General features: G+C 34.9%; 1 protein-coding gene across 2 annotated transcripts; it reads right to left on the reverse strand.

The window, feature by feature from the left end:
• Nucleotides 1-1,555: 1,555 nt before the first annotated feature.
• ccsapa (centriole, cilia and spindle-associated protein a) lies at nt 1,556-9,880 on the reverse strand. 2 transcript variants are annotated; one of them, XM_042485842.2, is made up of 4 exons: nt 8,520-9,880; nt 6,913-7,298; nt 4,764-5,104; nt 1,556-4,150 (listed from the first exon to the last, which is right to left on the reverse strand). In XM_042485842.2, exons 1-4 carry the CDS (start codon nt 8,528-8,530, stop codon nt 3,971-3,973), a joined length of 918 nt encoding a protein of 305 aa, XP_042341776.1. In that variant the 5' UTR covers nt 8,531-9,880; the 3' UTR covers nt 1,556-3,970. The 2 variants fall into 2 exon arrangements, with proteins under 2 accessions (XP_042341776.1, XP_042341777.1); XM_042485843.2 differs by having other exon boundaries at nt 4,764-5,101; nt 8,520-9,879.
• Between the last annotated feature and the right edge of the window lie 6,335 nt (nt 9,881-16,215).

The raw sequence follows: 16,215 nt of genomic DNA on the forward strand, positions 1-16,215 counted from the left end.
CCCCCCGAGACATTAATCTAACACTGTGCAGCCAAACTTTTAATTAATTACAATTTTAAACTCTAGTTGAGCTGCCAAAGTTTCAGAAGATGCCAAAAATGTCTACATATTTTTAAATATTTGTGTAGAAATTAAGCACATGATGTCTAGAATATGTTCATTTGATGACGTGATACAGCGGTAAAAAAAAAAGATTAAAATAAAATAAAATAAATGGTTTGGAACGAGCTGATGCAGAACACATCACACTGTCGGACAGTGTGGAAAAACATTATTTTACTTGTAATATTGAATAATTTCTCAGGATTTTCTTTCAAAAGTTACATTTTTACACATTAAAATTTCCAAAATATGTGAAAATTCCCTCAAAATTGTCAAATTTCAAATGTTAAATTGTGATTTTTTTCTTTCTTCTTATAAATTGAGAATCTCGGTAAAATCACGTCAGGATCAAGCTTTTCACATAAACGTCGTCGTTTTTAAAGTTAGCAGCTCTGTGCTGTTTCAGCCTGGACGCTTAAAAACAATCAAACTTGTGTATGAAGACTGAAAATAATAAATAAAAGTGAATAAATAGTTCTGCACATTCAGAGTGACGAGGTTCAGCCGGTGTGAAAACCCATAAACATTCTCAGTGAATTTATACGCATTCAGTTTTAAAAGTAAACCCACGAAATGTACAAATTTAGTGGAATACATCATGAACTTTAGCCCTCAGTTTGAGTCACGAGACGCGACGTTGACATCGACATGTATTTACAATCTTTAGTTACATCAAACAGTCAACAAAGAAAAGTTTAAACAGGAAAACTGGTGAAACAGATTGAAATTAAAATGTTTCTTTCAGTTTGAGTTGATGGAAACAGAAAAAAATCAAAATTTTAAGTGCAAAAAGGCTCTGAAATGTGTTCAAATCTATTAAAATGTAAAATATGCTGGATGTAAACATTCCCTTTTTATTTTATTTCTTCTTGTTGGATTTAAACAAACTGATTTCAAGAGTTTGAAAAAATTTGATAATGTACATTTACTGTAAATCCTCATTAATTCAAAATCAGTTTTTAAAAACCCAACAATTTTATTAATAAAGCTCCATTTAAACCCAAGTAAACATTCATTTGTTATGTACTAACTGTTTTACAAAGTACACGAATATTTCTAGGAATCTATGGTTAAATTACAGATTCTGATGTTCAAACACATCAATTTCTATTTAAATAGTTTAATTTTTTGATTATTAGAATTGAAATTTTAAAAAAATCCTTAAACCGGGAAAATGAATTGTTAGGGAGGCAGTTAGCCACGTAGATCCTGACAAATCTGGTCTCTTGATCAGTTATTGATACTGGCCTTAAACATTCCTGTACTTATTAAATCCATCCGAATTTAACCGTGAAATAGAGCTCTAATAACTTTAAAATCAAAAACAAAACAGCAGGACTTTGATTTCTGATGAAGCGAATAAGCTTTAGCTGTATTACGCAAAATTAGTTAAAAGTTCAGTGTGAAAAATTCTTTTTCTTTTTCATGTAATTATTCATTAAAGAAAACAAACTTTTTATAATAAATTACATTTTTGCCTATATGGCCCCTAGTTATGGAGGGAAAAAATCAATACAGCATATTTCTTTTTATTCAAGTTTTTAATTTATGTTTAATTTATTTTTATTTTATTGTGGTTTTATTGCTTCTGTTGTTGTCTGCTTCTTCGTCTTATTTTATATCAACATTTTACATTCTGCATTTTGCATTATTTACTTAAGTATCATGATAATATTATATTGTGACTCAAGTTTTGTGATAATATTGTATCATGACTTAAGTATCACGATAATATTGTAACGTGCCTCAAGTATCATATTGTATCATAATTTACGTATCATGATGAAATTGTATCATGACTTAAGTATTGTGATAATATTATATCATAACTTAAACATCATGATGAAATTGTATCATGACTTAAGTATTGTGATAATATTGTATCGTGACTGAAGTATCATGATATTGTATTATAACTTAAATATCATAACGGAAGTATCGTGATGATATTGTATTATAACTGAAATATCGTGATAATATGTATCATAACTTTAGTATCGTGATAATATTATATCATAACTTAAATATCATGATATTATTGTATCATGACAAGTATTGTGATAGTATTATAGTATTGTGATAGTATTTTATCGTGGGGCCTCTGGTGATTTCCACCTGTGGTATCCCCCTTAATCACACTGAACCTTTAACATTATTATCGTGCTGCATTTTAATTAATTCCAGAAAGTTATATCAGTTACATCAGTTTTATTAAGATAATTCATTTTTTTAGCGTTTGCAGTTAACAGAAAAGCACCATGTTGGCACTGCAGATTTTCCTCATTAAATCAATGTAAACCAGAAGCTGCATCTCATGAAGAAACTTAAATCTGAGATTATTATAAAGGTAGCGCATCTTAAATATAGTTTCTACTCAGAAAATACTTTTAAGTTTTATCTGATAAATCTTGTGTTTATATTTAGTTCATTGTAATCTGATCCAAAATAGTCAAATATCAAAAAATACTCCAGTTTGGTCCTTTTCTGCTGCCTCTGAGTTACAAACACACACACACAGACACACAGCTGCCTTTTTGTGAAACAGAACCGAAAATGACGAATTAACAGCTAAAATAAAACACAGCAGTTTTCATGCTCGGAAATTAAATACATTCAAATAGTGATCTGACTGTGATTTTCCTTTTTTTTTTATAAAAGCTTTGAAAGAGTTAATTCTCTGTCGTCAAACAGCTTCTACATCAACACAGAACCACAGAAAATAACGTTTCAGTCCGTCACATCCGAAGAACAAAAGCTGGTCAGTTTGTGTCGCTGCTGTCGGCGAAAAAAAAACACATTTGAGAAATCCAGGAAATGGTTTCTTTACAAATCACTCTTAAATAAATTATTATTATTATCATCATTATTATTATTATTATTATTATTATTATTATCATTATTATTATTATTATTCATTGATGAGTAGGAATCTCCTGGGCTGTAAAGTCTGTAAACTTCCCAGTTTGACCTTTAACCTCATCATGAACTGTACTCCACTGATTGTTGAATTTCGACGTCTGTACATCGTTAGCGCGGATTAGGCTAAAAGCCGATCAGTTAAAAAATAATCCATACTTATTACTGCTAATCTTCACATTTGTGGACGATAAGGTTTTCATAAATTTATAAAATTCGTGAAAGATTTGCATTGTTATTTTTTTAGTGTCTAGTAAATTTTGCTGAAGAATTTAAATGAAAAGATTTTGAGAATAAGTGAAAGAAAAAACAATTAGTTCACAGATTTAATGATATTTCAGTCTTAACCCTTTAAAAATGGAGCAAACTGGTTTGATTTTGCAAGAAAATTACCTGAAAATAAGCGCCAAAAAGGAGGTTTAAAACAAACGAGCATGAAAATAGTGCCGGAAACTAAAAAGTAAATAAATAATACATTATTTTCTGACACAATTTTAAATATATAAATATAATAATTAAGGATACAGTTTTCTAGTTTATTCCTAGTTTTTTTGTTTCCCCTTTTAAAAAAGACTAAACTAATTTTCAGGTCATTTTCTTGGTCACTGATTTGTTGCATTTGTGGGACGTTTCTTGTAAAGTTGTTTGCTGCTTTTTTTCCGTGTTTTTGAGGGTTAATGCATCTTTAGACATCTTGACACGGTCTTGTTTGATTCTTGGGGATTGTGTTTAAGTTTCAAACAGAGTCTACACGTACGTCAGCGTACAAACTCTAAATTCAACCGAGTTTTGGGTGTTTGTCTTTCCTCGACAGCAGCGATTCAGTCTGAAAAGACGCTGATGGACTCTGATGAGACGTCTCTGTCTGTCTTCAGACGCTTGTTCCACCGCCTGATATTTGCTCTTAAATAAGGAAACGTGGTTTTTCGGGGGTTGAGGGGGACTCCCGTCTCTACCTGAGCCGGGCGGAGAAGCAGCGCATGTACTCCGTCATCCAGCGGTCGTCCACCACGGTCAGCTGCGAGCGGCTCGTCTTCTCCAGGTCGGCTGACCGAGCCCGCCGGCGGTCCAGGTTGGAGCTCCGTTTGTCGGACTGCCGGCGGGTCTGAACGCAGGCGTCGGACGTGTTGCACTGAGAGGAGAAACCAGAGAGAGGGAGAGGAGGACAGCGGCGTTTTATTATTAATGATGGAGTTTCTGGTGACACGGCGGCACTTCTCTGGTGTCCAGTGATCGAGGTCGAGCCGCTCGGAAACACTCTCGTGGCTTCATGACTCTTCAGCTGTTCCTCTTTTTAAAAATTTAAATTACGTCATTACGGCATTTCAGAGACAATATTCATATGTATTTATATATTTTAAGGGTCTGCCGATGCGGATTATTAGTACTTAACCCTTTGAAACCTGAGCAAAATGGCTTGATTTCTTGACAAATGAAAAAAGCAACGAAAGAAAGCATGTTTTTCTGCTCTGATGGCTGTGGGATCAAAAATGTCAGTTTGAATGGGTTTCAATGGAGCATTTTTGACCTGAACAGTCTGAATGTAACTGTTTAGTTTCCACAGTGTATTTTAGACTTATTGTAGGAGCTGAGCTGCAAATTCACTGATTACACTCAAATACACAATCTGGACTACATTTAGGACACATGCATCAACACAGCAGATTATTTTTTTTAAAAAGTGCGTAAAATGCGGCAAAAAGCCCCTCAGGGTCAAAAGTGTCTCCCGTGAGACAGTCACTCACGTCATTTGGTGTCCTCCTGACCTCTGTCTGTCTCTCGCTCCAGTCCAGTCGGCTGGACGGTCTTCGGTTCTCCTTGGTGCTGATTGGCGGTTGGCTCTTCGCTCTCGGCGGTTTGCGGACGACAACCGGTTTATCGTCGAGGGAACTGTCTCGGCGTCCCGGCTCAGACCGAGGGGTGCGGCGGCGGTGTCGTCGCTTCGGTGCCGGGTTCTCCCGCTCCCCGTCAGAGGACGCGGTGTCGGCGGGACCGACGTCAGTCGCCGTGTCGTCTGAGGGTCCGCTGGTGTTTGGAGCCACCGAACCGCCGCTGGCTTCATTCACGCCGTTTTCTATGACGGCTGCTTCAGACGCAGAAACACGGCAGGTTAGAGTCACAAACGTCTCATCAAAGACACATTTTCACACTGATGTTCTGTCCGTCAGCTCAGCAGCTCTCTGTATTAAATGATTTCTGATGTTTCGATGCAGCTCGATGATTTGACCGTAACCAGTATGAAGAGTTAATGAGTTGGTGTAAAAGTTGCGTGAATAGTCCGGCTTTTATTCGCTTAAATCACTGAACTCAACAGGCGTCTGTATGGGATGAGCTTTTAATTCTTTTTACACAAAACTGTCGCTCTGCAGAGATGGAAATACAATCAAATTATTAATTTAACCCTTTGAGACCTGAGCAGATTGTTTTGTTTTTTTTAAATTAAAAAACGTGGGAAGAACATAATTAAGTTAGCAAGAAATTGTACAAGAAAATGATGTGAAAATTCTCCAAAATAACCCAGACAAAAACAAAATAAAACAAAAAAAAAGAAAGTAAAACAAAAAATACAAAATATGCACCATAAAAAGCTTACCCATTATAATAAATTGGTACAATTATTTTTAATAAACACTTATAATAATATTAATAATTATAATTTACTGGACATTTTTTGTTTTCCCACTTCTACTCAATAACAATAAAAATGAAAATATTGAGTTAAATATTTTACTTTTTACTCCACTACAATTATTATGTAACTCCTTTTTAAATTAGGATTTCTGCACACAAACCAAATGAAAGCAGCTGAAACAATAAGTTGATTCACGAGAAAATTAATTGGCAGCTATTTTCATAATCTTTAAGTCATTTTTATTACATAAACCATTAATCATATATACTGTATGTGGTTAAGAATATTTGATGCATCTGGAGTTGACTTCTTATATTTTCTCTTACCAGAAAATTAAGAGAAATTTGGGAGACTGTTGATGTATGAGACAAGTTGCGTCTCTTCTCACATTTCCTCGGCTGCATTTCAGAGCGCGAACAGGACGAAACGCTCCCATCTGATCACTGAACCCTCAGTCCAAATATTTTTAGCATTGGTGTCTCCCTGAGGCAAAGCAGCCTCTGGCCCTCAAACTGTCAAAATGACGCTCACACAGGAGCACAAAGAAACTCCTCCGGGGAGTCCGTTAGATTATCCCAAAATATTCCTGGAAGCCGGACAGGAAACAGAGCGACACGAGTACAGAGAATCTCACGAGTGTATGCAGGGCTGAGAGTTTTCTTTAAAAAATCACCAAAACTCACATTTATCACAGCCAGAAAACTGTAAAAACAGAAAATAATGTTGAATTTCCAAATTTTTGATGGTTCTTGATGACACCATGTGTTATTATCCAGGTTAATTTCCTATCTTTGCTGAGTGAAAACGATTAAAAGCCCGTCCCATACAGACGCCTTTAACTGTGCTGAGTTCAGTGATTTCAGCAAATAATAATAATGTGTCTTTAAATTGAAGTTTTACAGTTGTCCTTAGATGTAGCTCCAATAATTCTTATTTTTTCTTGCTCCAAAAAAACATTTATTGAACTTCGATTGATGAAGCCTTAATTAGATAATAAATATTCTTATGATCTATTTATCTTTTATTTGTATTTATTGATTTATACACATTAGAAATTAGTGGAAAATACCCTTCAGAAGTTCCAAGATCCAAAAAAAAGATATCTTTAAATTGCTTATTTAGTTTAACCAACAGTCTGAAAACACTTACTCTCGCTCTCAGAGACTTGAACCGGAGAATATTTGGAATTTTTGCTCGATAAAATGTTAAACGATTAATCGGATACTGAAACTATCGGTCGGTATTGATAACGGTCTCCTCACCTGCATTCGATTCGCCTTCAACGACTTCCGCTTCTCCGCCTCCCACCTCCGTCGCTCCGTCCTCTGAAGGCGGTTTCGGTCCGGGGCTGGACAGCATCTGCTTAACCTCCAAGGACGTCGGCGGTGGGAGGGACAGAGGGGCGATTTTATTCCTGGTCAGCCGCGGCGTGGACCAGCCGCTGGAGTCGGAGCCGCTGTCCCAGCCCTCCCAGAACCAGGGCTTGTGGGAATGCTCCATCACCCGCCGGGTCAGACGATATTTCAGAGAGTCCTCGTAACATTTGGAAAACGTCTCCCATTTTGGATCTCTGAACTTCTTCATGTACTCCGTCCGGACTTTTTTGGTCACCATGGTCGCGGTTATTGCTTTAGTTTCGCTCTTATCGCTGTGGAAATTAAAGAGGAGGAAGCAAAATAATGACGTTAACAAAATAAAATAAAAATAGAGCTGAGAGCAGCATTCAGTAGGATTGCCAAAATCAAAAACTTTGAGTTCTGCAGTTTGTTTATTATCACAAGACAAGAGACGGACAAACAGCTAAACGTTTAGCCAACATTTCAAACTCTGAAAATGCTGCTTAATGAAAAGTATGAAAGTGTAAAAAGGATCGTATTTAAAAAATATTTAAATTATTTTTATACGTTCAAAATAAGTCAGACAAACAATAAACACAAACATACATGAGAACAGCAAAAAACTGGCATTCTACACAGATGATAATAAATAATAATAAAAATTATATCAATATATAAACCAATAAAATATTTAAAATGTTTTTTTAAAAAAGGACACAGACAGTAGCAAAAATAACTGACTATCGTGAAGATATATGTAACAAATATTTGAATTGTGTTCAAGTAAGGAAATTCTTTATCCACAACAAAAAAATTAGATTCACACTTCTCTGTCAATATTTTCTTAATTGATCTTAATTCCTTAGGGCTCTAAAGACTGCTCCACCAGGTGTGGTCTACCTGTAAGCCCCGCCCACCTCCCTTACAGCAGATTACCCTCAGAGCAGAGGACGATTGAGCCTTATTATAGTATTACTACTGACTGCACCACCACCGTTAGTACTGTTAGTATTCACACTACCCGACCATGTATTTCTGGTGGGAGTCTTCCCGCCTACACACATTATTTTATTTTATTTTTCATTTTATTCTTTAAATACATGTAATCTTTAATGAAACTGCATCAATTATTCATTCATGCGAGCTGGCCTACATTTGATCCAAGGACAAAAACGCAAATTATATTTATTTTAAAATAGCTAATTATTTATAATATAATATAACTGATTTTATTTTGAAGGCTTTAATTTTCCCCACCCAAAACATCGTCTGTTTTATTGATTTATGTCTTTAAAAACATCGCAGAAAAACACAATACAGCTGCTTATGTGTGTTGAAGGTTAGAAAACTTCATTAATGGTGTAATATGATTTTTAAAATGACAGTTATGCTGTAAAAAAACAGGCTACAGCCATATTCGCAGCCGCTGCCCTCACCTGCAGCTCCGTTAAGCCCCGGTTTGTAAACACGGTGAGCTTTTAAACATTTGAAGTTAGCGGTTTGATATTAAAGTCGGATTTAATTTTACTCACCCAGACCTCATCCCAGAGGAGTCCGGTGCGGTTTTAGACCCGGTCTGTCCCTTTCAGTCCCGCTGTCAGACGCTAAACATCGCTCCGTTTGTCTCCGACTGACAGCGAGCACCGAGAAAAACGGAGCTAAAAGCTAGCTAACGGACGGCTAAGTGCTTCCGGCGTACACCTTCAGAGTAAAAGACAAAGGCAACGTCACATCTGCAGAGTGGGTTATAGATAAAAATAAACACTGTAAAACTTTGATAAATAGCTATTGAGATCTGGGTAAATTGGTTTTCTTTTATTCAAAAATAATAGGAAGAAAAACAGAAGAACAAACAGAAGAAAAAATGACCCAGAGGTTAGCGAGAAATCTGTGAAAAGTACAAGAAAATTACCTTAAAAATTTTCCAAAAATAATCCACGCAGACAAAAGCAAAACAAATAAAAAAGAAAAAAAAAAAGAAGTAAGAAATGACCTGGAAAAATGCTCACAAATTATAAGAATTCTATAAAATAATTTTAAGTGTATAATTATAACATAAAATTATAAATCTACATTTTTAAATATTATTTATTTATTGGTATCCACATACTTTTCGCCACAAAGTAAATGATGCAAATCTATTTATGCACCTTAAACTGAGACACTGGAATATTTAAGATGTTATTTAATTCATTCAACCTTTATTTTGAAAGACTGAGATTACATACTTCCGGCACAGTCCTGATAAAATCCCGCCAGCTTGATGGAGCAGAGCAGAAATTTTTGTAGTAATGAGGAATGAAATATGATTTTCCAGTGAAGATGCAGACAGCGGACTGCGCATGCGTGCTCTACCTCCATCTGTGCATTGACGACAACAGGTGAAACACAGAGATCCGACTTTTAACAAATTTCACTGTTAGGTGACTTTCTCAGCATCTCTTAAAGGGCTACTACAACATTCATAACGTCCTGATAAGTCTGAAAAAAAACCCTGATGATGACAGCATATCTACGAAAATCACAAAAAAAGTCATTGTAAACCATGTCCACCAATTTCACAAAAAAGTCGTAGTACAGCATGTCTACCAAAGTCACTTAAAAGTCATAGTACAGCGTGTCTACGGAAGTCACTAAAAAGTCGTAGTACAGCGTGTCTACGAAAGTCACTTAAAAGTCGTAGTACAGCATGTCTTCCAAAGTCACCAAAAAGTCATAGTATAACTGTCAAAAAAGTGACAAAAAGTCGTAAAAAGTCAGTATCGTATGTGTTCGGGGTGAAAAGATGGGCGTGCCCTTTTTCACCTGCTTGCTGTGTTTGTCTTGTGTGCCTCTCCAGGTGCCGTCCACCTTCCTCCCTGTGCAGAGATTCGTTTAACGCACCTGTTCTTCGCTCGTAAAGAACGTGGTGGTTAAAAAGTCGACCAATCAGAGAAGACAAGCGAGTTTAGTAGTTGAGATGTTGTTTTTTGGTTGTACTTTGAAAATACCTGAGCTGATGTGCACCAAAGTTGATAATTTTGAGTCCTGTTTGGGGGGAGGGTGTGGATTTTCTGTTGAGTTATTAACTTAAACGTTATTTGAATGCTAACTGTTAATTTAAATCGACTTTGTTTGTTTGTTTTTGAGGAAAGTCATTTTGTTTTTGTAAACTGTTATTGCCTTTATGTGTGAATAAACCTGAACTGTGTTTGATGCTCCTATTTCAACTTGTCTTTCATGATATGAAATAATCGCAGTCGTATTTTTACAAAAATCATGAAAAACCTAAGCGTAGAATGTCATAGTAATGTCATAAAAACCATAGTATAGTATGTCATCAAAATTTAAAGTATAATATTTCCACCAAAAAAGTCATTAAAAAGTCAATAGTAAAATATGCCATCAAAATGATAAAAGAATCATATGGTGTCATTAAAACGTAATAATATAGTATGTCATACAAAATGTCACAAAAGAGTCATACTATGTCATCAAAAACAGCACAAAAAATCATAGCACAGTATGTCATCAATAATAGCATGATAAAGTCACAGTATAGTATGTCATCAAAAGTCTTCTTTTTCCTGTTTTATTTTGATTCTCACATGTTGTCTTGTCCCAGGTGTCCTCACTTCCTGCCGTCCTGTGTTTCCCACCTGTGTGATTACCTGCCGTGCTCTAATGTGTTGCACCTTTGTTTCATTGTCTCCCCTTCATTATTCAGTATCTGTGTTCTTGTCCCTTCACTGCCGGATCGTCTTTTCCTCAGTGGCATCATTCAGCTACACATTTTTTTGTAAGTCGTTATAGTTTTTGACAAGTTTTCAATTTTTGACTTGTGGACTATGCGGTTTGAAAGGATTTGTTTGACAAGCTAAATTATGACGTTTTGGGCCCTTTTTTGGTCATTGTATGCTACTGCGCGACTCTACGAGCTAAATGAAGTTGTTTTCAGCCATTTTTGGGACATGTCAAAATTTGACATTTTTCGCCTTACTATACTATGCGTTTTTTTTTTGGTCCATTTTTTTGACATGCTAAATTATGATGTTTTTGGCCATTTTTCCAAAATTGTATGCTACTGCGCGACTCTACAAGCTAAATGAAGTCGTTTTCAGCCATTTTTGGGACATGTCAAAATTTGACATTTTTCGCCTTACTATACTATGCGGTTTTTTTTTGGTCCATTTTTTTGACATGCTAAATTATGATGTTTTTGGCCATTTTTCCAAAATTGTATGCTACTGCGCGACTCTCCAAGCTAAATGAAGTCGTTTTCAGCCATTTTTGGGACATGTCAAAATTTGACATTTTTCGCCTTACTATACTATGCGGTTTTTTTTTTGGTCCATTTTTTTGACATGCTAAATTATGATGTTTTTGGCCATTTTTCCAAAATTGTATGCTACTGCGCGACTCTACAAGCTAAATGAAGTCGTTTTCAGCCATTTTTGGGACATGTCAAAATTTGACATTTTTCGCCTTACTATACTATGTGTTTTTTTTTTTGGTCCATTTTTTTGACATGCTAAATTATGATGTTTTTGGCCATTTTTCCAAAATTGTATGCTACTGCGCGACTCTACAAGCTAAATGAAGTCGTTTTCAGCCATTTTTGAGACATGTCAAAATTTGACTTTTTTCGCCTTACTATACTATGCGTTTTTTTTTTGGTCCATTTTTTTGACATGCTAAATTATGATGTTTTTGGCCATTTTTCCAAAATTGTATTCTACTGCGCGACTCTACAAGCTAAATGAAGTCGTTTTCAGCCATTTTTGGGACACGTCAAAATTTGACATTTTTTGCCTTACTATACTATTCGGTTTTTTTTTTTTGGTCCATTTTTTTGACATGCTAAATTATGATGTTTTTGACCATTTTTCCAAAATTGTATTCTACTACTGCTGACTCTCCAAGCTAAATGAAGTCGTTTTCAGCCATTTTTGGGACATGTCAAAATTTGACATTTTTCGCCTTACTATACTATGCTTTTTTTTGGTCCATTTTTTTGACATGCTAAATTATGATGTTTTTGGCCATTTTTCCAAAATTGTATGCTACTGCGCGACTCTATAAGCTAAATGAAGTCGTTTTCAGCCATTTTTGAGACATGTCAAAATTTGACATTTTTCACTTTACTATACTATGCGTTTTTTTGGTCCATTTTTTGACATGCTAAATTATGATGTTTTTGGCCATTTTTCCAAAATTGTATGCTACTGCGCCGACTCTACAAGCTAAATGAAGTCGTTTTCAGCCATTTTTGGGACATGTCAAAATTTGACATTTTTCGCCTTACTATACTATGCGGTTTTTTGGTCCATTTTTTGACATTCTAAATTATGATGTTTTTGGCCATTTTTCCAAAATTGTATGCTACTGCGCGACTCTACAAGCTAAATTAAGTCGCTTTCAGCCATTTTTGGGACACGTCAAAATTTGACATTTTTCGCCTTACTATACTATGCGGTTTTTTTTTTTTTGGTCCATTTTTTTGACATGCTAAATTTTGGTGTTTTTGGCCATTTTTCCAAAATTGTTTTCTACTGCGCCGACTCTCCAAGCTAAATGAAGTCGTTTTCAGCCATTTTTGGGACATGTCAAAATTTGACATTTTTCGCCTTACTATACTATGCTTTTTTTGGTCCATTTTTTTGACATGCTAAATTATGATGTTTTTGGCCATTTTTCCAAAATTGTATGCTACTGTGACTCTACAAGCTAAATGAAGTCGTTTTCAGCCATTTTTGGGACATGTCAAAATTTGACATTTTTCGCCTTACTATACTATGCGTTTTTTTGGTCCATTTTTTGACATGCTAAATTATGATGTTTTTGGCCATTTTTCCAAAATTGTATGCTACTGCGCGACTCTCAAGCTAAATGAAGTCGTTTTCAGCCATTTTTGGGACATGTCAAAATTTGACATTTTTGCCTTACTATACTATGCGTTTTTTTTTGGTCCATTTTTTTGACATGCTAAATTATGATGTTTTTGACCATTTTTCCAAAATTGTATGCTACTGCGTGACTATCCAAGCTAAATGAAGTCGTTTTCAGCCATTTTTGGGATATGTCAAAATTTGACATTTTTTGCCTTACTATACTATGCGTTTTTTTTTGGTCCATTTTTTTGACATGCTAAATTATGATGTTTTTGGCCATTTTTCCAAAATTGTATGCTACTGCGCGACTCTACAAGCTAAATGAAGTCGTTTTCAGCCATTTTTGGGACATGTCAAAATTTGACATTTTTCGCCTTACTATACTATGCGTTTTTTTTGGTCCATTTTTTTGACATGCTAAATTATGATGTTTTTGGCCATTTTTCCAAAATTGTATGCTACTGCAGCGACTCTACAAGCTATATGTCGTTTTCAGCCATTTTTGGGATATGTCAAAATTTGACATTTTTTGCCTTACTATACTATGCGTTTTTTTTTGGTCCATTTTTTTGATATGCTAAATTATGATGTTTTTGGCCATTTTTCCAAAATTGTATTCTACTCATGCCGACTATCCAAGCTAAATGAAGTCGTTTTCAGCCATTTTTGGGACATGTCAAAATTTGACATTTTTCGCCTTACTATACTATATGCTTTTTTTTGGTCCATTTTTTTGACATGCTAAATTATGATGTTTTTGGCCATTTTTCCAAAATTGTATGCTACTGCACGACTCTATAAGCTAAATGAAGTCGTTTTCAGCCATTTTTGGGACATGTCAAAATTTGACATTTTTCGCCTTACTATACTATGCGGTTTTTTTTTTGGTCCATTTTTTTGACATGCTAAATTATGATGTTTTTGGCCATTTTTCCAAAATTGTATGCTACTGCGCGACTCTCCAAGCTAAATGAAGTCGTTTTCAGCCATTTTTGGGACATGTCAAAATTTGACATTTTTCGCCTTACTATACTATGCGGTTTTTTTTGGTCCATTTTTTTGACATGCTAAATTATGATGTTTTTGGCCATTTTTCCAAAATTGTATGCTACTGCGCGACTCTACAAGCTAAATGAAGTCGTTTTCAGCCATTTTTGGGACATGTCAAAATTTGACATTTTTCGCCTTACTATACTATGCGTTTTTTTGGTCCATTTTTTTGACATGCTAAATTATGATGTTTTTGGCCATTTTTCGAAATATGTATGCTACTCGCCGACTCTACAAGCTAAATGAAGTCGTTTTCAGCCATTTTTGGGACATGTCAAAATTTGACATTTTTCATATACTATACTATGCTTTTTTTTGGTCCATTTTTTGACATGCTAAATTATGATGTTTTTGGCCATTTTTCCAAAATTGTATTCTACTGCGCGACTCTCCAAGCTAAATTAAGTCGTTTTCAGCCATTTTTGGGACATGTCAAAATTTGACATTTTTCGCCTTACTATACTATGCGGTTTTTTTTTTGGTCCATTTTTTTGACATGCTAAATTATGATGTTTTTGGCCATTTTTCCAAAATTGTATTCTACTGCGCGACTCTACAAGCTAAATGAAGTCGTTTTCAGCCATTTTTGGGACATGTCAAAATTTGACATTTTTCGCCTTACTATACTATGCGTTTTGTTTTTGGTCCATTTTTTTTTACATGCTAAATTATGAGGTTTTTGGCCATTTTTCCAAAATTGTATGCTACTGCGCGACTATTCAAGCTAAATGAAGTCGTTTTCAGCCATTTTTGGGACATGTCAAAATTTGACATTTTTCATATACTATACTATGCGTTTTTTTTTGGTCCATTTTTTTGACATGCTAAATTATGATGTTTTTGGCCATTTTTCCAAAATTGTATTCTACTGCGCGACTATTCAAGCTAAATGAAGTCGTTTTCAGCCATTTTTGGGACACGTCAAAATTTGACATTTTTTGCCTTACTATACTATGCGTTTTTTTTTTTGGTCCATTTTTTTGACATGCTAAATTATGATGTTTTTGGCCATTTTTCCAAAATTGTATTCTACTGCGCGACTATTCAAGCTAAATGAAGTCGTTTTCAGCCATTTTTGGGACATGTCAAAATTTGACATTTTTCACTTACTATACTATGCGTTTTTTTGGTTCATTTTTTGACATGCTAAATTATGATGTTTTTGGCCATTTTTCCAAAATTGTATGCTACTACTGCGACTCTACAAGCTAAATGAAGTCGTTTTCAGCCATTTTTGGGACATGTCAAAATTTGACATTTTTCGCCTTACTATACTATGCGTTTTTTTTTGGTCCATTTTTTTGACATGCTAAATTTATGATGTTTTTGGCCATTTTCCATAATTGTATGCTACTACTGCGACTCTCCAAGCTAAATTAAGTCGTTTTCAGCCATTTTTGGGACATGTCAAAATTTGACATTTTTCGCCTTACTATACTATGCGTTTTTTTTTTGGTCCATTTTTTTGACATGCTAAATTATGATGTTTTTGGCCATTTTTCCAAAATTGTATGCTACTGCACGACTCTACAAGCTAAATGAAGTCGTTTTCAGCCATTTTTGGGACATGTCAAAATTTGACATTTTTCGCCTTACTATACTATGCGTTTTTTTTTTTGGTCCATTTTTTTGACATGCTAAATTATGATGTTTTTGGCCATTTTTCCAAAATTGTATGCTACTGCGCGACTCTCCAAGCTAAATGAAGTCGTTTTCAGCCATTTTTGGGACATGTCAAAACTTGACATTTTTCGCCTTACTATACTATGCGTTTTTTTGGTCCATTTTTTGACATGCTAAATTATGATGTTTTTGGCCATTTTTCCAAAATTGTATGCTACTGCGACTCTATAAGCTAAATGAAGTCGTTTTCAGCCATTTTTGGGACATGTCAAAATTTGACATTTTTCGCCTTACTATACTATGCGTTTTTTTTTGGTCCATTTTTTGACATGCTAAATTATGATGTTTTTGGCCATTTTTCCATAATTGTATGCTACTACTGCGACTCTCCAAGCTAAATGAAGTCGTTTTCAGCCATTTTTGGGACATGTCAAAATTTGACATTTTCGCCTTACTATACTATGCGGTTTTTTGGTCCATTTTTTGACATGCTAAATTATGATGTTTTGGCCATTTTTCCAAAATTGTATGCTACTGTGCGACTCTACAAGCTAAATGAAGTCGTTTTCAGCCATTTTGGGATATGTCAAAATTTGACATTTTTCTCCTTACTATACTATGCGGTTTTTTTTTGGTCCATTTTTTTGACATGATAATTATGATGTTTTTGGCCATTTTTCCAAAA

This window comes from Plectropomus leopardus, chromosome 3 (assembly GCF_026936395.1).
Source record: "Plectropomus leopardus strain MGB_pleo_1.0 chromosome 3, ASM2693639v1, whole genome shotgun sequence".
Classification (NCBI taxonomy): Eukaryota; Metazoa; Chordata; class Actinopteri; order Perciformes; family Serranidae; genus Plectropomus; species Plectropomus leopardus.

Excerpts from the sequence above, each read along its gene's own strand:
- ccsapa (XM_042485842.2), bottom strand. Across the intron at positions 5,105-6,912 it reads TGAAGGCGAATCGAATGCAG|CAGCCGTCATAGAAAACGGC; the intron begins GTGAGGAGACCG and ends CTGCGTCTGAAG. Across the intron at positions 4,151-4,763 it reads TCAGGAGGACACCAAATGAC|TGCAACACGTCCGACGCCTG; the intron begins GTGAGTGACTGT and ends TTCTCCTCTCAG.